The sequence below is a fragment of the Vipera ursinii genome (genome assembly GCF_947247035.1).
Source record: "Vipera ursinii genome assembly, chromosome: Z".
NCBI lineage: Eukaryota > Metazoa > Chordata > Lepidosauria > Squamata > Viperidae > Vipera > Vipera ursinii.
In genome coordinates this window covers 49,560,235-49,575,689 of record NC_139517.1, presented here as the reverse complement: position 1 = coordinate 49,575,689, position 15,455 = coordinate 49,560,235, and the positions used below count along the sequence as shown (strand labels likewise).

At 38.3% G+C, this 15,455-nt stretch overlaps 1 protein-coding gene across 1 annotated transcript; it reads right to left on the bottom strand.

The window, feature by feature from the left end:
* Positions 1-695: 695 nt before the first annotated feature.
* Positions 696-9,936, bottom strand: SMIM19 (small integral membrane protein 19). The gene is made up of 3 exons (XM_083378614.1): positions 9,760-9,936; positions 7,926-8,050; positions 696-2,407 (listed from the first exon to the last, which is right to left on the bottom strand). The coding sequence occupies exons 1-3, from the start codon at positions 9,903-9,905 to the stop codon at positions 2,340-2,342; spliced, it is 339 nt and encodes a 112-aa protein (XP_083234740.1). The 5' UTR covers positions 9,906-9,936; the 3' UTR covers positions 696-2,339.
* Positions 9,937-15,455: the final 5,519 nt, after the last annotated feature.

Here is a 15,455-nt window from a genome sequence, read left to right as displayed (position 1 = left end):
CCTAACATTGTAACAAATCCTAGAGAAAAATAATGGATTTAAGTTTCTACTCCCCAGTTCTGTTCCATTAAGTTTAACAATGTTTTCTGGAATTGGTAAAAAATAGTTTTTACCTAAAGACTAAAAAGAGAAAATGTTTTTGCTATTTGGCATGCCAAAAGCTATTGTCATTCATTTCATAGGAATGCAGCCTGCTTTAACTTTAAAAAGACAGTACTCTTTTTATTAAGGTGTCAGCATCACTTCCTTCAATAATCTAGATGTTTCTCCTCTTACTCTTTATATAAATTTATTTCCTGAAAGAATGGTGCAACTGTTCCTACTGGAGGAAATGAACAACTGTCTCCTGATACTTTTCCAATTTGTTATATGAGAAGGCATATAATACAATTGTTATGTAAGTCTTGAATTTTTCAAATGTACAGAGTATATACTAACTAAAGACTTGTGAAAGTCCAGTAAAGGAAAAACGTGTGTATTTAACAGTTGCAAAGATTTCGCTAAATGCGGTGTCTGGCTAATAATTATTAATATATCAACAGAAAATTGTAATGAAATAAAATTATGCATAGCAATTCCCATAATATCTGTACTGAAAAATACATTTCACACGTATCACATTTTAAATATTTTTATTTTTTGTAAAAAATATTTTATACACAGGGGCCATGAAGACTTTCACAAGAACACACAGCTAACGTGGTATATAACGGATTTAATGGTAAAAGGAAAGTGGTGTTATTTTCAAATATATCACATACAGAACATAAAAGGATGTACTTTAGTAAAATACAGGATGTATTTTGACATAACTCGAAGACAACTAGAGAAACAAACACCATAACCTAGCAAGGTGTACAGATCAGGTCAACCATGACAAATGTATTTATCTCACATGTCTTCTATTTCTACTACATTGTTCAGATGGCTCATAAAGTTAATACCTTACACTAAAGAGCGCAAGTGGGGGACAATTCTTGCAACTTCAAATGTGAGCATCATTTCTTAATAGTATGACAGGCATCTTTTATGATTACACTATTATATGTATGAAGATTTAAGACATCTGGACTATACTACAAAAGAATACAGAAAGAAATCCTCATAAGAATAATTACATGGTACTTATCAAAACAGTATGAAAAAATATATTACTTTCTGTAATCTAACCTTTCTGCAATCTAATTGGTCAATCGCTTTTCGGTGTAACAATTATTTTATTGCTGCACCCAAAGAGTCTCAGAAATGGAACTAGTGGTTGCAAAATTTAGCAACTAATACTATATTCAGAAGTTAAACTTACAAAGACATTAGGAGAGAGAGAGATGACAAATGTATTAGAACTGGCCATTTAATAGGCAAAATTATTGTCCGTTATTGAAAAAAATACTGTCCATGTTTAAGATGTAAATTAAAATACAATTAAAACTTTCAAATTTTCAGACATGCCAAAATAAAATATACTGCAAATATTTAAGCATTTAATGATTTTCTATTTCCACTGTTAACTTCACTTGATGTATTTGATAAACCAACAAATAATATTTATCCATTATAAGTCTAGTCTTCACCAACAAAAATAGTGCTGTTATCTGAATTCCACCTTATATAATCTTCTTTTAGCATTCCATTTGTAGGTCAAAAGTGTTAGGTTGCGCCCCACTCATAAAATACTACAAACTACTACCGTATATAGTCATTTATCAGATGAAGTTTTCTTAAAGAAATTATAATTTCAGAATTCAATAGAGAATAAAAGGGAAACAATTAAAAGGATAAATACAAAAATATTCTTTTTCATCATACTGATAGAATGGACTGTTTGTTCCTTACTCTAATTTCTGTTCTAATTGCTGTATACAGAAATACTTTTCCTACACTTTTCATCTTTTTATGCATATTCAGTTGCACATTACAATTCAATATATCTGCCTCACTGAGTGCAGTGTTTATTAAAAGTCCCACTAAATGAAACTGTTCTTTTATAGAAGCAGTTGAATTACTTGTAGCATTATGCCACATCATAGTATGTGCCTCTATCCTGCTTTAAATGAAGACTTGAAACAACTGTAGGAACTGCAGTGATCATCTCCGTGCTCATGTGAGCTCATATTTTTATTGGGAATAAATACAAATTAAGAAATAAGACGAATAGATTACTGTATTTTTCTGATGTTAGAGAACCATTATAGAGTAACACACAAATTCAGAGCCTATAGTCAAAACATAGTTTATGCAATTAGTGCACATTTTTAAAAATATTATATACCATTAAAGTTGCACTGCAAATGATTATCATCAATGCTCTGGCATCCTCAGCACTTCAAATATTCAAAACTTCATTCCACCAAAAGCTGTACACTATCTGTCTGTTTCTGTGGTTGCTGCTGGTGGTCATATTTCCTTGCTAGAAAATAAATACATTTAGATATTAATGTATTTACTACAAAGTGATCCACACAGCATCAATAAGGCTTACACCAAATAAACATACATGGTATTGCTTTCTAAATCTTTATTGAGAGATAAAATCCTGTGTTCGTTGAAATAAACTACAGTGCAAATTTATTAGTTTCCAATACAACATTTTGGACCAAAATTAATCATTTCTCACAACTACCAAATATACATTTTTAATCACAAAGAGTTCTATTGTTCGATACTGAATTATAGTAAATCATAATAGCAGGAGTAAGCCTAAGATCTTCAACAGTTATAAACTATATAAGAATAAAAAATATATTGTTTAGTTGGAGCATCAATTTACTGTTAGGTTTGATTTTAATAATATACATGCAATCTTTTTATATTTTCAGAACAGGGATATAATAGAAACACACCTACTCTAAGAACCAAAAAGAAGTTACTTACATTAAAAAAAACTCAAATTGCTTTAATTTTGTAAACTGGAGTTTGAAAATCAGTTTTCACTTAAATATAGGCAGAAAATAGACAAAACTATCTTATATTGATTAAGTGAACTGGTCATATCCTTTAATCACCCTGTTTATATCATAAAAATATTTCTAGACCTTAGTTATATGGAGGCACAGTTAAACTTCCAATTAGCTGTTTAAGACTTAGCTTTATACAAACCTCACTTAATACAATTACAGGACTGGAAAGACCTTTCAGGTCTTAGTCCAACCCCACTCAAGCAGGAGACCCTGTACCATTTTAGACAAATGGTTGTCCAATCTCTTCTTTAAAAATCTCCAGTGATGGAGCACCCATAATTTGTAAAAGCTAACAGTTTTACTGATTCAATATTTTCACTGTTAGGAAATTTCTCCTTATTTCTAAGTTGGATCTCGCCCTGATTAGTTTCCATCCATTGCTTCTTATCCTGCCTTCAGGTACTTTTGAGAATAGGTTGACCCCGTCTTCTTTGTGGCAGCCTTTAGATATTGGAACACTACTATCATGTTACCCCTAGTCCTTCTTTTCATTAGACTAGACATACGCAATTTCTGCAACTGTTTTTCATGTTTTAGCTTGCAGTCCCCTAATCATCTTTGTTGCTCTTCCCTGCACTCTCAAAAAAATAAAAATAAAAATAAAACATCTTTTTTATATTCTGATGACCAAAACTGGATGCAGTATTCCATGTGTGATCTTATTAAGGCTTTATAAAATGGTATTAACACTTCACATGATCTTGATTCTATCTTTCTGTTAATACAGCATAGAATTGCTTTGGCTTTTTGGCAGCTGCAGCACACTGTTGGCTCATATTTAAGTGATTGTCCACTACAACTCCAAGATCCCTCTCACAGGGATCCCTCTTAGTATTGAGCTAAGTACCACCTATACTACAATAGTACATTTGAGGTTTTTTGCCTAAGTGTGAAACCTTACTTTTCTCTCTATTGGATTTCATTTTGTTGGATAAAGCCCAGTGTTCAAGTTTGTTAAGTTCCTTCTGGAACTTGAGGCTATCTTTTGGAGTGTTGGCTATTCCTGCCAGTTTAGTGTTGTCTGCAAATTTGATGAGTTCCCCTTCTATTCCCTCATCTAGATCATTTATGAAGACATTGAAGAGTACTGGGTACTGTAGGTACTTCCCTCTATGTAGATATGGGTTCCATTAATAACTACATATTGAGTGTGGTTAGTCAGCCAGTTATGAATTCATATGATGATATTGTCTAACTCAATTTTTTCTGTATTAAAAAAGAGAAGATTGTGGTCTACTTTATCAAATGCCTTACTAAAATCTAAGTAAATTATATCTATAGCATTTCACTGGTCTACACTTTGTCCAAAAGTGTAGTAAGTTTTGTCTGATCTATTTTTGACAAACTATAGACTTTTGGTTATAACTTTGTTTGTCCCTAGGTGTTTGCAGATTCATTGCTTACCTTTTTTCAGAATCCTCCCAGCTTTCATTGTAAGCTTTAGTTTTCATCTTTGCAGTTTGGGGTTATCTGTTGATATTCTACCTTGGTTATATTTATTTATTTATTTATTTTTATTTTTATTCCATTTATATCCCGCCCTTCTCCAAAGACTCAGGGCGGCTTACAAGCTTAGCAGTAGCCTTCATTCTATGTATATGCCTGCTTATTAGGGCTTTCATACACCCCCCCAAGCGGCATTATTACAAAGTCAGCTTAATTGCCCCCAACAATCTGGGTCCTCATTTTACCTACCTCGGAAGGATGGAAGGCTGAGTCAACCTTGACCCTGGTGGGATGCGAACCTGCACTAATTGCAGGCAGCTGGTGTTACTTAAGGAGGCATTAGCCCACTGCTCCACCAAGGCTCTCTTGGTGGAGCAGTGTTCTTGGTTCTTCATCCAGAAATGCAAAATTGGCTTTCGTGTATAGAGTTCAAAGACGCATGCCCCTCTTCCTACTTTTTATATTTGTCCTTTTATCAGAACGTTTTTTGTGCAACCATGATCTTTTTATTTTTCTTCTCTGGTAGTATTGTGCTAGACTAAGTTTTAATAATTTCACTTTTTAAAGTTTCCCAAACTTCTTGAATTGTTTTTCCCTTAAGGATTTCCATTCCTGGAATCCTTCCCAAGCACTCTTTGTTGAAATCAGCTTTCTTAAAGTTCAAGACTCTAGTTTGATTTTGCTCTATTGCCTGAGCTTGCACTGAATTCCAATATCACATGGTGCTCGCCAGCCCCCAAGTTCCTGTAACTTCAAACCCTTTTATCATTTCATATCTGTTAGTGAGAATTAAGTCCAGTATGGTTGACTCTCTAGTTCCCTTCTCTATCTTTTGGGAGACATCAGGAATCTTAGTTTTCCACTAGGTGCAGAGTTTGTCTCCCAGCTGATGTCAGGGTAGTCAAAGTCTCCCATTACTATTGTGGTGTGCATCCTGCACATTGTGGCTAACTACAAGTCAATGTTTATTATTACAGCCAGTAACCAGAAACTAGAGCAAGTTCAAAACACTGAAGGAATATCCAGTTAAATATTCTAGAATAAAATAATAAATAACAGATTAAAATCAATATTAAAATCACAATTTGGTATCCAATCTGTCAGTTAAACACGAGCAAAACACAGTATGGCCTAACTATACCATAATATCAATCTTTAAACTGTGAGGCCCACAGTCATTAAATACTACAATACAAAAGAGTAGTAATGCAAAGGGGTTTGCTGCTGTGTGTAAAATGGATTAATCATGTGTTTCAGACAAATTCCCAGTGCTGCTGCACAGAATCTAACCACCTGCATGTAATCACAGTCTGTTCATCCTTAAGCAGCCACTGGAGATAAGTAGTGCTGGAATAGCCAGGATATCTATTGATTATTGGGAAAACATGATTTTTTAATATCTCTATAAAATGAGCTTCAAAGGAGTATATGTCCAATAGTCCCCATCTCTCCTGACCCACTTTTCCTGACCCACAAAATCTTTCAATCAATGGTATCTTTTTTATATTTGCCATGCAGGACAGCCAATGGAAGTGCATGGCACCTTGCAAGCGAAATTGCTTTCCGGTGGTATAAGATCTTTAAGACTTGTTTTACTACCATTTTCAGCCTCAGCTTTGTGCGTTTTATATGCCAAGGTAGGAGAGCTTTCTTGGCTTCTACACAGTCCTTGTCAAACCATGCTTAGGAAGCAATTGCAAGGCCTCTTAACTGAGAAACAAGGTCATGTGCTATTAGTGGTTGTAGCTTATGAATTAGGTTTTTATATAGTTCTAGTAGCTAACTGATTAGCAAACAGTTCATCTATTTCCTCTATTTGGTTAGCATTCACTAGTAGCGTACTACTATATATACTTATGGCATTCCTTTTTCCTTTTATATTAATCCAAATGGTTTTGAGATTTTCATCACTGTTTTGATGCATTTCTAAAGAAGTGTAGTTATTTCTTATATATAGTGCAACTCCACCTCCTCTATTATTAGGTCTGTTTCTTTTGCACAGTTTGAATCCTTCTAGCTATACATTCCAGTCATAAATTTCACCCCACCAAGTTTTATAATGCTGGTGATGTCACGTCTGCCTTCTATACTAGAATTTCAAGTTCACTCTGTTTGTTTCTCATACTTTGAGTATTAGTGTACCAGCATCAGCTTTATAGCTAATGCTGTGTTTATTTTCTACTTCTCCTGTTTTGTGTCTGAGTTTCCCCTTTTTAAACATTTGGTTGATTTGAGATTTGTGCTTGGAATTAGTTTCTAAAAATTTGTCTCCCTCTGCTTCCAGTTTTAGTTTAAAGCCTTATGGATAAGGAAAGCCAATAGGTTTCCTAAGATATTCTCTCCCGTTCTTGTGAGGTGTATCTCATTCCCTGCCAGAAGCCCCTGAGGTAGGTATTGTAGTCCATGGTATAAGAATCCAAAGTTCTCTTGATAGCACCATCCTGAATGGTTTGTTTCAAAAGTCCTGCATATCTTCACTGGGTGTGAGAACACCAGCTAGGCACTTATTTCTTTGACTTTCATGCCTAGTTGTCCACAGTCTCTTGATATTGTTTTCAAGGTCTTTGCGATTCCATGGATGGGGAATAGGAAAGGAATAATAATCTGTGGATTTAATTATGTTAATAAGCCCCTCAGTAACATCTTTGATAACTGCTCCTGGGAGACTAACCTCCCTAGATTTGATTGTACTTTGTTCTTTTTTGTTTCCATCATGGGGATCAGAGTACCTTGGAAAACAGAACATTTTACTCGGTACTGTAATAGGAATAACTAACAGCAATCTCATTCCCTAAGTCTTATTCCTTTTGCAGCCCAAATGGCACCACTGTTACAAAGATAAACAGTTTTGCACATACTTTATCACCATCACTCACAAGTCTCAGGGAGTAATCATTTCCAAAGAGTCCAATGATTAAGCATACACAAAACGCTAGGTACTGGGGGTAGAGATACAGGAGAAATTGAGAATTCTAGAAAAGAACATGGATAGAAACCTAATTGGGAGGACTAGATATTTCAACATTTTATGAATATCCAATTCAGGTATTTTCTAGAAATCTTTAGAACTTCTAGAGATCTTTCTGTCTGATGACATTTTAACATCCATTTCTCAGAACCATGTTATAAAGAAGAATACCATCCCAATAATGCAAATAAACAGAATAGGAAGAAAAGCATGAGAAATACATGAAGATTCAGCTGTGCTATTGTACATTTCTGATCAGTGTAAAATGTAGAGTATGGATCAAGGATCATTAGTAAGCCTGCAATCTAATAGATTTTATTACCTCCATGATCCATACACATTACAGTTCCATGAGTAGAAAAGCAAAGCAATCACAACCCTGGAGCATTAAATATTTTTACATTAAGAATAATAGTAACTTCAAGCCATGTAAATGTTAGGAGTCAGATTTATATTTCAACATATATATTTAGTATCAAATTCCTTTTTTTAAAAAATGGGATTTATAGCTTACCCAAAACTTAATAGTCTCAAAGTAAATATATTTTACTTACCAATAGAATACATCTCTAATTGCTGCCGAAGACGGACTTTTTTCATGCTGTCATAAAAATTTGGTTCAGATGATATTTCTACAGTTGGAGGTAATGTAAAAATCCTCATAATCTTCCTCTTATTTCTGAAGCCCAAAAGAAATTTTAAAAATGTAAGTAATACAAAAACAGATGTTTCCCTTAATGGTAAATGAAATTGGCAACCTGTCTTAATTTCTACAGCAAAGGAAAAGAAATAAAATTTGAATTTCAATTAGCAGTGGCAATGATTATCTCCAATTTCCTGAAAAAGCAAATGTTACCATCACCGAAAGAAATTAGGCTACGAATGTTTAAATGTCACATAATAGAAAGGGTTCCTGCTCACTGCATTCTAATACCATATTTCATGCAGAGGCTCCTAACAGAGATTTATGTCCTGTGAAGACCCTGTGTGTTCACCTAAATATGAAATGCATAGTAGATTCAGTAGTTAGATGTTGTACTCAACATGGACATGAAAGCCAGTGTAAATTAGCTGTATCACCTTGTACAGATCAGTCATTGTACAGATCAGTCCTGCAAAGTTTTTCAATTACAGCAAGGCAATGTCTGCTTCTTTAGCTGATATTCAAATAGCTAGTACCTAAGGCTTTTCAAAAGGAAGAGCTAATATGCAGTGTTTCAGAAATGGAGTTTGTAAATTAAGAACTATCCAGTGCAAATTTCATATGTCCCTAATTGTCCTAAGTCTTTCATGCACACAATTTATTCTTTCTTCTAAAACTCAGTGAGGGATCAATATTAATTAGATTTTATCAGATTGCAGATAAGATAAGATGTATGAAGTATTTTAAAAATCTTGCAGATGTTTCTGTTATTGATAAACGTATATAGTTTCTTTCAAAGAGATTTTTAACACAATAGCAATAATGATGAGTTTTTATTTTTCTGAAGTTTGTTTTTAATATTAGCTAAACCACACTTATCCTAGCTATTGAAAAAATAAGGAAAGTTGCAAAACTCTGAACCCTTAGGCAGCAACTAATTCAACAATTGAAAACAGTCATGCAATACTCATAATACACATTTATTTGAACATATCTATGGAGATTCTGTCATCCAGGTAATGGTTGTCCCAATGGTCCTTCAGCATTGCCTTTTGAAAAAGCAACTTTGGGACATTTATTTGAACAAAAATTAGTCATCATCCTCATAAAAATGCAATGACATAAAGGGGTTGCTTAATACTACATGGTGAGACGTGAAGTGCTGAGACAGAACCAGAATAGGCAGGCATATGAACACAATATATTTCTCTCTGACATCCTTTCTCCAAATCCCTAAATAAATAAAACCCATTTTATTCACAGAAGTAAGTTCCTGTTTTGTTGCCGCTGTCAGAGTTTGTAATTATTAGCCTAGAAGCATGGACCTAAATCTCGAGATAACCAATTGCTGACGTAACAGCAATTGGTAACTGCTAAGTTTGTAAGCCGCCCTGAGTCTTCGGAGAAGGGCGGGATATAAATGGAATTAAAATAAAAATAAATAAAATAAAATTTGCAAGCATAGCTACACGACCTGAAAGTTTGCAACGTTATTGCCAGAAGCAATACCGCGAATTTCTACTATCTATTATCTAGGAATTACCTTTGAAAAGCAGCCCATCATTCGATAAACCGTTAATTAGAAAATCTAATCTGCCAATCAGAATTCAGCAAAAAGTGGTTTCTCTCGGCCTACACTAGACAGAAAAGTGTAATGATCTACCGGGCTAAGACGCTTACGTATTCCTAAACAATATACAAATAGCAGTTGTAGGAGTCACTTCCTTCCCCATTGAGATTCCCACCTGCGGGCGTACACCAACAGGGCCAAGCTGGCCAGCACCGCCAGTAAGTAAATGTTGGTGGCTTCATTCCAAGCCTCGTGTACTGAATAGTCCATGGCGGCTACTCCACCCCCGCCACTTTCGCCCAGCGCCCGGGCACCGGCCATAGAAAATAGAAGATATCGCCGACCGCCGACTCCCAAACAGGAAACGAGACGTGACCTCAGATCCTTCAGACGCTTCCAGATCGAAAACAAAGGCTTAGCTTCCGGGTTGAGTTAACGCCGCTCATTGTGATGAAAACGAAAGCCGAGCGTTCTGGTGGTGTTACTGTGGGCTTTGCACAATTTCGATGTGGTGGTGTAATTTTTTTCTTATTCACCCGGATTCCCCCCCCCCGGCATCCCAAAGAAGTCTTTTCTGGAAATAGGCGTTGATTTTTGGAATGCATAATTTCTGCGCGTGGAAGCCAGATTTGGACTGGAAAGGAAACCAGTAGCAAATTTGGAGATAAAATTTAAACTTCCCTTTTATCAAGAAGAATGGTCTATATCGGAGAAACTTTTATATGTATAGAAACTCTATTCGTCATATTTACATACGTTTTGTTAGTAAAAAGCTACATATATTGTTATTGGGAGGGGGACCATGGATTGTAGAGGAGATAGTATAACTGCGGGCTAGGGAATTCTAGGAGTGGAACACTGGTGGAATTTAACCAGTTCGCATCAGTTCGGCAGGACCAATAGCTAATTTTTTGTCGCCCAGGCCCATAATGGACTTCCAGAAGCGGCATGCACATAGAGAACCGGTTGTTCACATATTTGAATCCCACAACTGGAGTCAAAAGACCACACATCTTGGCCTAGACCAGGGGTAGGCAACCTTGGCTCTTTTATGACTCGTGGACTTCAACTGTCAGAATACTAATTTATCTAGTAGAAGAAAAACAAATAGTTGAAAGAAGTAGATGTAATCAATTGGTACCTGAAATTCATTGGTGAGCAAAAAAATTTGGAGGACAAAAAAGGAACGAAAACCTTTATGTTTGCATGGAAAAGTGAAAAGCCAAAAATATGCTTGAGCCAGTATTTTAGCTAATATTAATATTTGTATGTCACTTCAGAATCACAGTCTCTTAGGTGGCCCTTGTCAAATTTACAGATGACACCAAGTTGAGGGGAATTGCTGACAAAAGTTAGATTCTGCTCATAGACAGGAAAAACAAAATGCACAGCTACTGAATAGGTGGTACCTGGCTCAACGGTATTAACTATGAGATGGATTTAGGTGTCCTAGTCAGATCACCACTTAAATATAAGCCACCAGTGTGCTGTAGCTGTCAAAAAAGCCAATGCAATCCTAAATTGCATCAATGGAGGGATAATATCAGGATTCTGAGAAATCATAGTACTACTTTATACTGCACAAGTAAGTAGAAGATGATACAAAAAAGATGCTCAGGTCCTAAAATGAGTAAAGAGAAGATCAATAAAGATGATAAGGGGTCTGGAAGCTAAATTGTATAATGAACAATTATATTTAGTTAGCAAGAAGAATTAGAGGTAATATGATAGCTGTTTTTTAAAACGAGGGGCTGCCACACAGAGGTGGGGTCAGCCTAAAGCTTCTGAGGGTAGGACAAGAAGCAATTTATGGAAGCTTGTTAAAGAAAGATCCAACCTGGAACTAAGGAGAAACTTACTGTCTGTGAGAACAATTAACCAAAGCAACAACTTTGTCCCAGAGTTATAAGTGTACCATTGCTGGAAGTTTTCAAGAAAAGACTGGACAACCATTTGTCTGAGATAATATAAGGTCACCTGTCATGAGCAAGGGATTGGACTAGAACAGGGGTCCCCAACCTGTGGACCATGGCCCAGTACGGGGCCACTGCCTATTGCCCACCAGTCCATATGGGTGGGTGGGTGGTGCGTGCATGTTGCCATTGTCAGCTTCCATATTATTTTACATTCACAATGATTGTACTAAACTATAATGACTTGCTTAGGAACTTAATTTTTAAGTCTTGAATCTTGGGTTATTTTTTTAACCCCAGCTATTTGTATTTGTAACATTTATACAGCTGCCCATCTCACCCAGTATTCAGACTCTGAAAACTGATTAAGCTAGATTTCTACCAGTATTTATCAGACTTTGATGAGGAGATTGAGGCTGATGAATGACAGGAAAGACAACTCTTAAGAGACTTTTTCAGTTCCCTTCTAGAGTGCCTCTCTCTTTGGCTGTCCTCTGAAAACCAACTTTGTTTTGCCGGGCAACCATCTTTGCCTTAAAGCCTGGAAGAGGCATCTTGTTCTTCACCCTTGGTGTGGTCCTTCCACTTCCAAACTTCACTTTTTGGAAGCTGGCTATATTTTCAACACTGGGCATGTAATTCCTGGTGGTGTATGCAGAAGGAGAGGAAGGTGGCAGGATTTGAGGTTCTTCTGTCCCCTTAGAAATCCTTGAAGGCTGCACAGAGGTGGCTATGGGTGGATATGGCAAGAGAGGCTGGGATCCAGTCATCTCAAAGCAAGAAGGAGATCTGGGTGGCAAGAACAACCTCAGAGATCGCCGAACCCTTTCTGGAAGTCCCCATCGGTGCTCTGATGTAAGATGTCTCAGATGGGCCTCCAAGAGTTCTTTTTCCTCAACGCTGAGAAAATCGAGGTCTTGAGTGAGGATTTGCACTTCTCTATCCCGTGGGGGAACCTTGGTCACAGTGTCTGTGGTGATCTTCTCTGCTTTAAAGAGATGTGGGGCAAAAGCTTGCAACGATTTTAGCACTGTTGATGGCAAGCCCCATGCATGCTGGATTCTCGTCCACTGGATGTGGAATTCCAGAAGGTTCCGGCTGCTCTCTGGGAGGAAAGGGAGCCCTGTCTTGGTACCGGAGCAAATCTGGACTTTAGTTTGCCTAGACTTGCCTGTTGCTCTCTGTCTCTTATTGCCCACTTTGCTCTTGGGCTTTTCTAAAGTCTTCTGCTCTGGCTTAAACAATACCGGTTCATAGATGTCTGTGGTTTGCAAATCAGGTCCACTTTTCTGTAAGGATTTGGGTGGTAAAGGCAAGAGAGGCTGGAATCCAGTCATCCCAGGATGAGAAGGTGATCTGGGTGGTAGGAAGGCCCTCCGAGATTGCCGAACTCTTTCTGGAGGACCCCATCTGTGCTCTGATGTACGATGTCTCAAATGGGCCTCCAAGCATTCTTTCCTCTCAATGCTGAGGAAAACAAGGTCTTGACTAAGGATCTGCACATCTATTTTTTCACTTCTTGGTTTCCTAGATGTGATTTTCCCAGTAGTCCTCTCTGATTGAAGAAGATATGGGGCAAAGACATGGAGAGATCTAACCACCATCGATGGTAAGCCCCATGCATGCTGGATTTTCTTTCGTTGGATATGGAATTCCAGAAGGTTCCGGCTGCTCTCTGGGAGGAAAGGGAGCCCTGTCTTGGTACCGGAGCAAATCTGGACTTTAGTTTGCCTAGACTTGCCTGTTGCTCTCTGTCTCTTATTGCCAACTTTGCTCTTGGGCTTTTCTAAAGTCTTCTGCTCTGGCTTAAACAATACCGGTTCATAGATGTCTGTGGTTTGCAAATCAGGTCCACTTTTCTGTAAGGATTTGGGTGGTAAAGGCAAGAGAGGCCGGAATCCAGTCATCCCTGGATGAGAAGGAGATCTGGGTGGTAGGAAGGCCCTCCGAGATTGCCGAACTCTTTCTGGAAGACCCCATCTGTGCTCTGATGTACGATGTCTCAGATGGGCCTCCAAGAGTTCTTTTTCCTCAACGCTGAGAAAATCGAGGTCTTGAGTGAGGATTTGCACTTCTCTATCCCGTGGGGGAATCTTGGTCACAGTGTCTGTGGTGATCTTCTCTGCTTTAAAGAGATGTGGGGCAAAAGCTTGCAACGATTTTAGCACTGCTGATGGCAAGCCCCATGCATGCTGGATTCTCGTCCACTGGATGTGGAATTCCAGAAGGTTCCAGCTGCTCTCTGGGAGGAAAGAGAGCCCTGTCTTGGTACCGGAGCAAATCTGGACTTTAGTTTGCCTAGACTTGCCTATTGCTCTCTGTCTCTTATTGCCAACTTTGCTCTTGGGCTTTTCTAAAGTCTTCTGCTCTGGCTTAAACAATACCGGTTCATAGATGTCTGTGGTTTGCAAATCAGGTCCACTTTTCTGTAAGGATTTGGGTGGTAAAGGCAAGAGAGGCTGGAATCCAGTCATCCCTGGATGAGAAGGAGATCTGGGTGGTAGGAAGGCCCTCAGAGATTGCCGAACTCTTTCTGGAGGACCCCATCTGTGCTCTGATGTACGATGTCTCAGATGGGCCTCCAAGCATTCTTTCATCTCAATGCTGAGGAAAACAAGGTCTTGACTAAGGATCTGCACATCTATTTTTTCCCTTCTTGGTTTCCTAGATGTGATTTTCCCAGTAGTCCTCTCTGATTGAAGAAGATATGGGGCAAAGACATGGAGAGATCTAACCACCATCGATGGTAAGCCCCATGCATGCTGGATTTTCTTTCGTTGGATATGGAATTCCAGGAGGTCCCTCTCCTCAATGGGGAGGAAAGAGAGCACTATTTTGGGACATAAGAATCTTGTTGCTTCAGTAGTCCCCTCTGTCTTAAGCTTTAATGCTTTGGGAGTTATCCTCATCGCCCCCAAATGGTGCTTTGCCTTTTGCAATGGCACTGAAATTCGGGGAGCAGATGATGTGTCTTGAAATGGTCTATACCTGCAAGGCCAGTGAGGCTGTGCTGGAACCTGGGAAGAGGGGAGAGAAGGCAGGAATGGATGAAATGAATGTTGAATCCATTTTGGAATCTCCCACTTATGCTTTATGACCATGGTCCTCACACTGGTCTCCAGATGTTCCTGTGTATTTGTGTTGAGGAACCAAAGCTGCTGGGCCTTCGTTTCCAAATCTGCCTTGTCTCTTGGACTCCTCTGAGTTCTCTTTCTGGTGTGCTTCTGTAGGCCAAGTGGAAAAGGAGCAAAGATGCGCAGAGATTTCAAGATAGCAGATGGCAGTCCCCAAGCGTGCTGGATCTTCTTGTGGGTGACATGAAACTCCAAAAGATCCCAGGATGTATGGATGTAGAAAAGCAGCCTCACCTCCGGGGATCTGATGGCAGCCACTGGAAAGCTGGAACTAGTTCTTGCATCTGGTTTCCTCTGGTGGATGTTCTTCATAGGCTTCATGGTGGCTTCTTTCCAAGATAAAGTCCACCATGGTGATCCTTTTCTTCTGGAATGGGAAGCATGAGCTCCCTCTTGCAGTGGGAATCTGAAATGACGTTCACAGTGGGGTTTTTCATCAGTGACCTGTGGAGGAGGAACCATTGCTCTCAACGAATCTTGGATCAGTTGAGGAAGGCCCCATTTATGTTCCCTGATCCAATTCCTCAGATGGGACTTCAGGTGATCTTTTGCATCTTGACTAAAAAAATGCAAACAATGGGGAGGGACCAGTACTTTACTCAGAGACGATGGCACTTGTACCCCCCTGTGTGTTTTTCTTCCATCTCCCAATCTCTGTAGACCTGGACCTCTGAAGGACCTCTTCTGAGGCTCAGGTGGGACTGGTGCAAAAGCCTGTAGAGATTTGTGTACAAGAGCAGGTAATCCCCACTCGTGCTGGATCCTCTTGTATTGTACATGTAATCCCATAAATTCCAGGTCTTCCTGTTTAAGGGACATCGGGG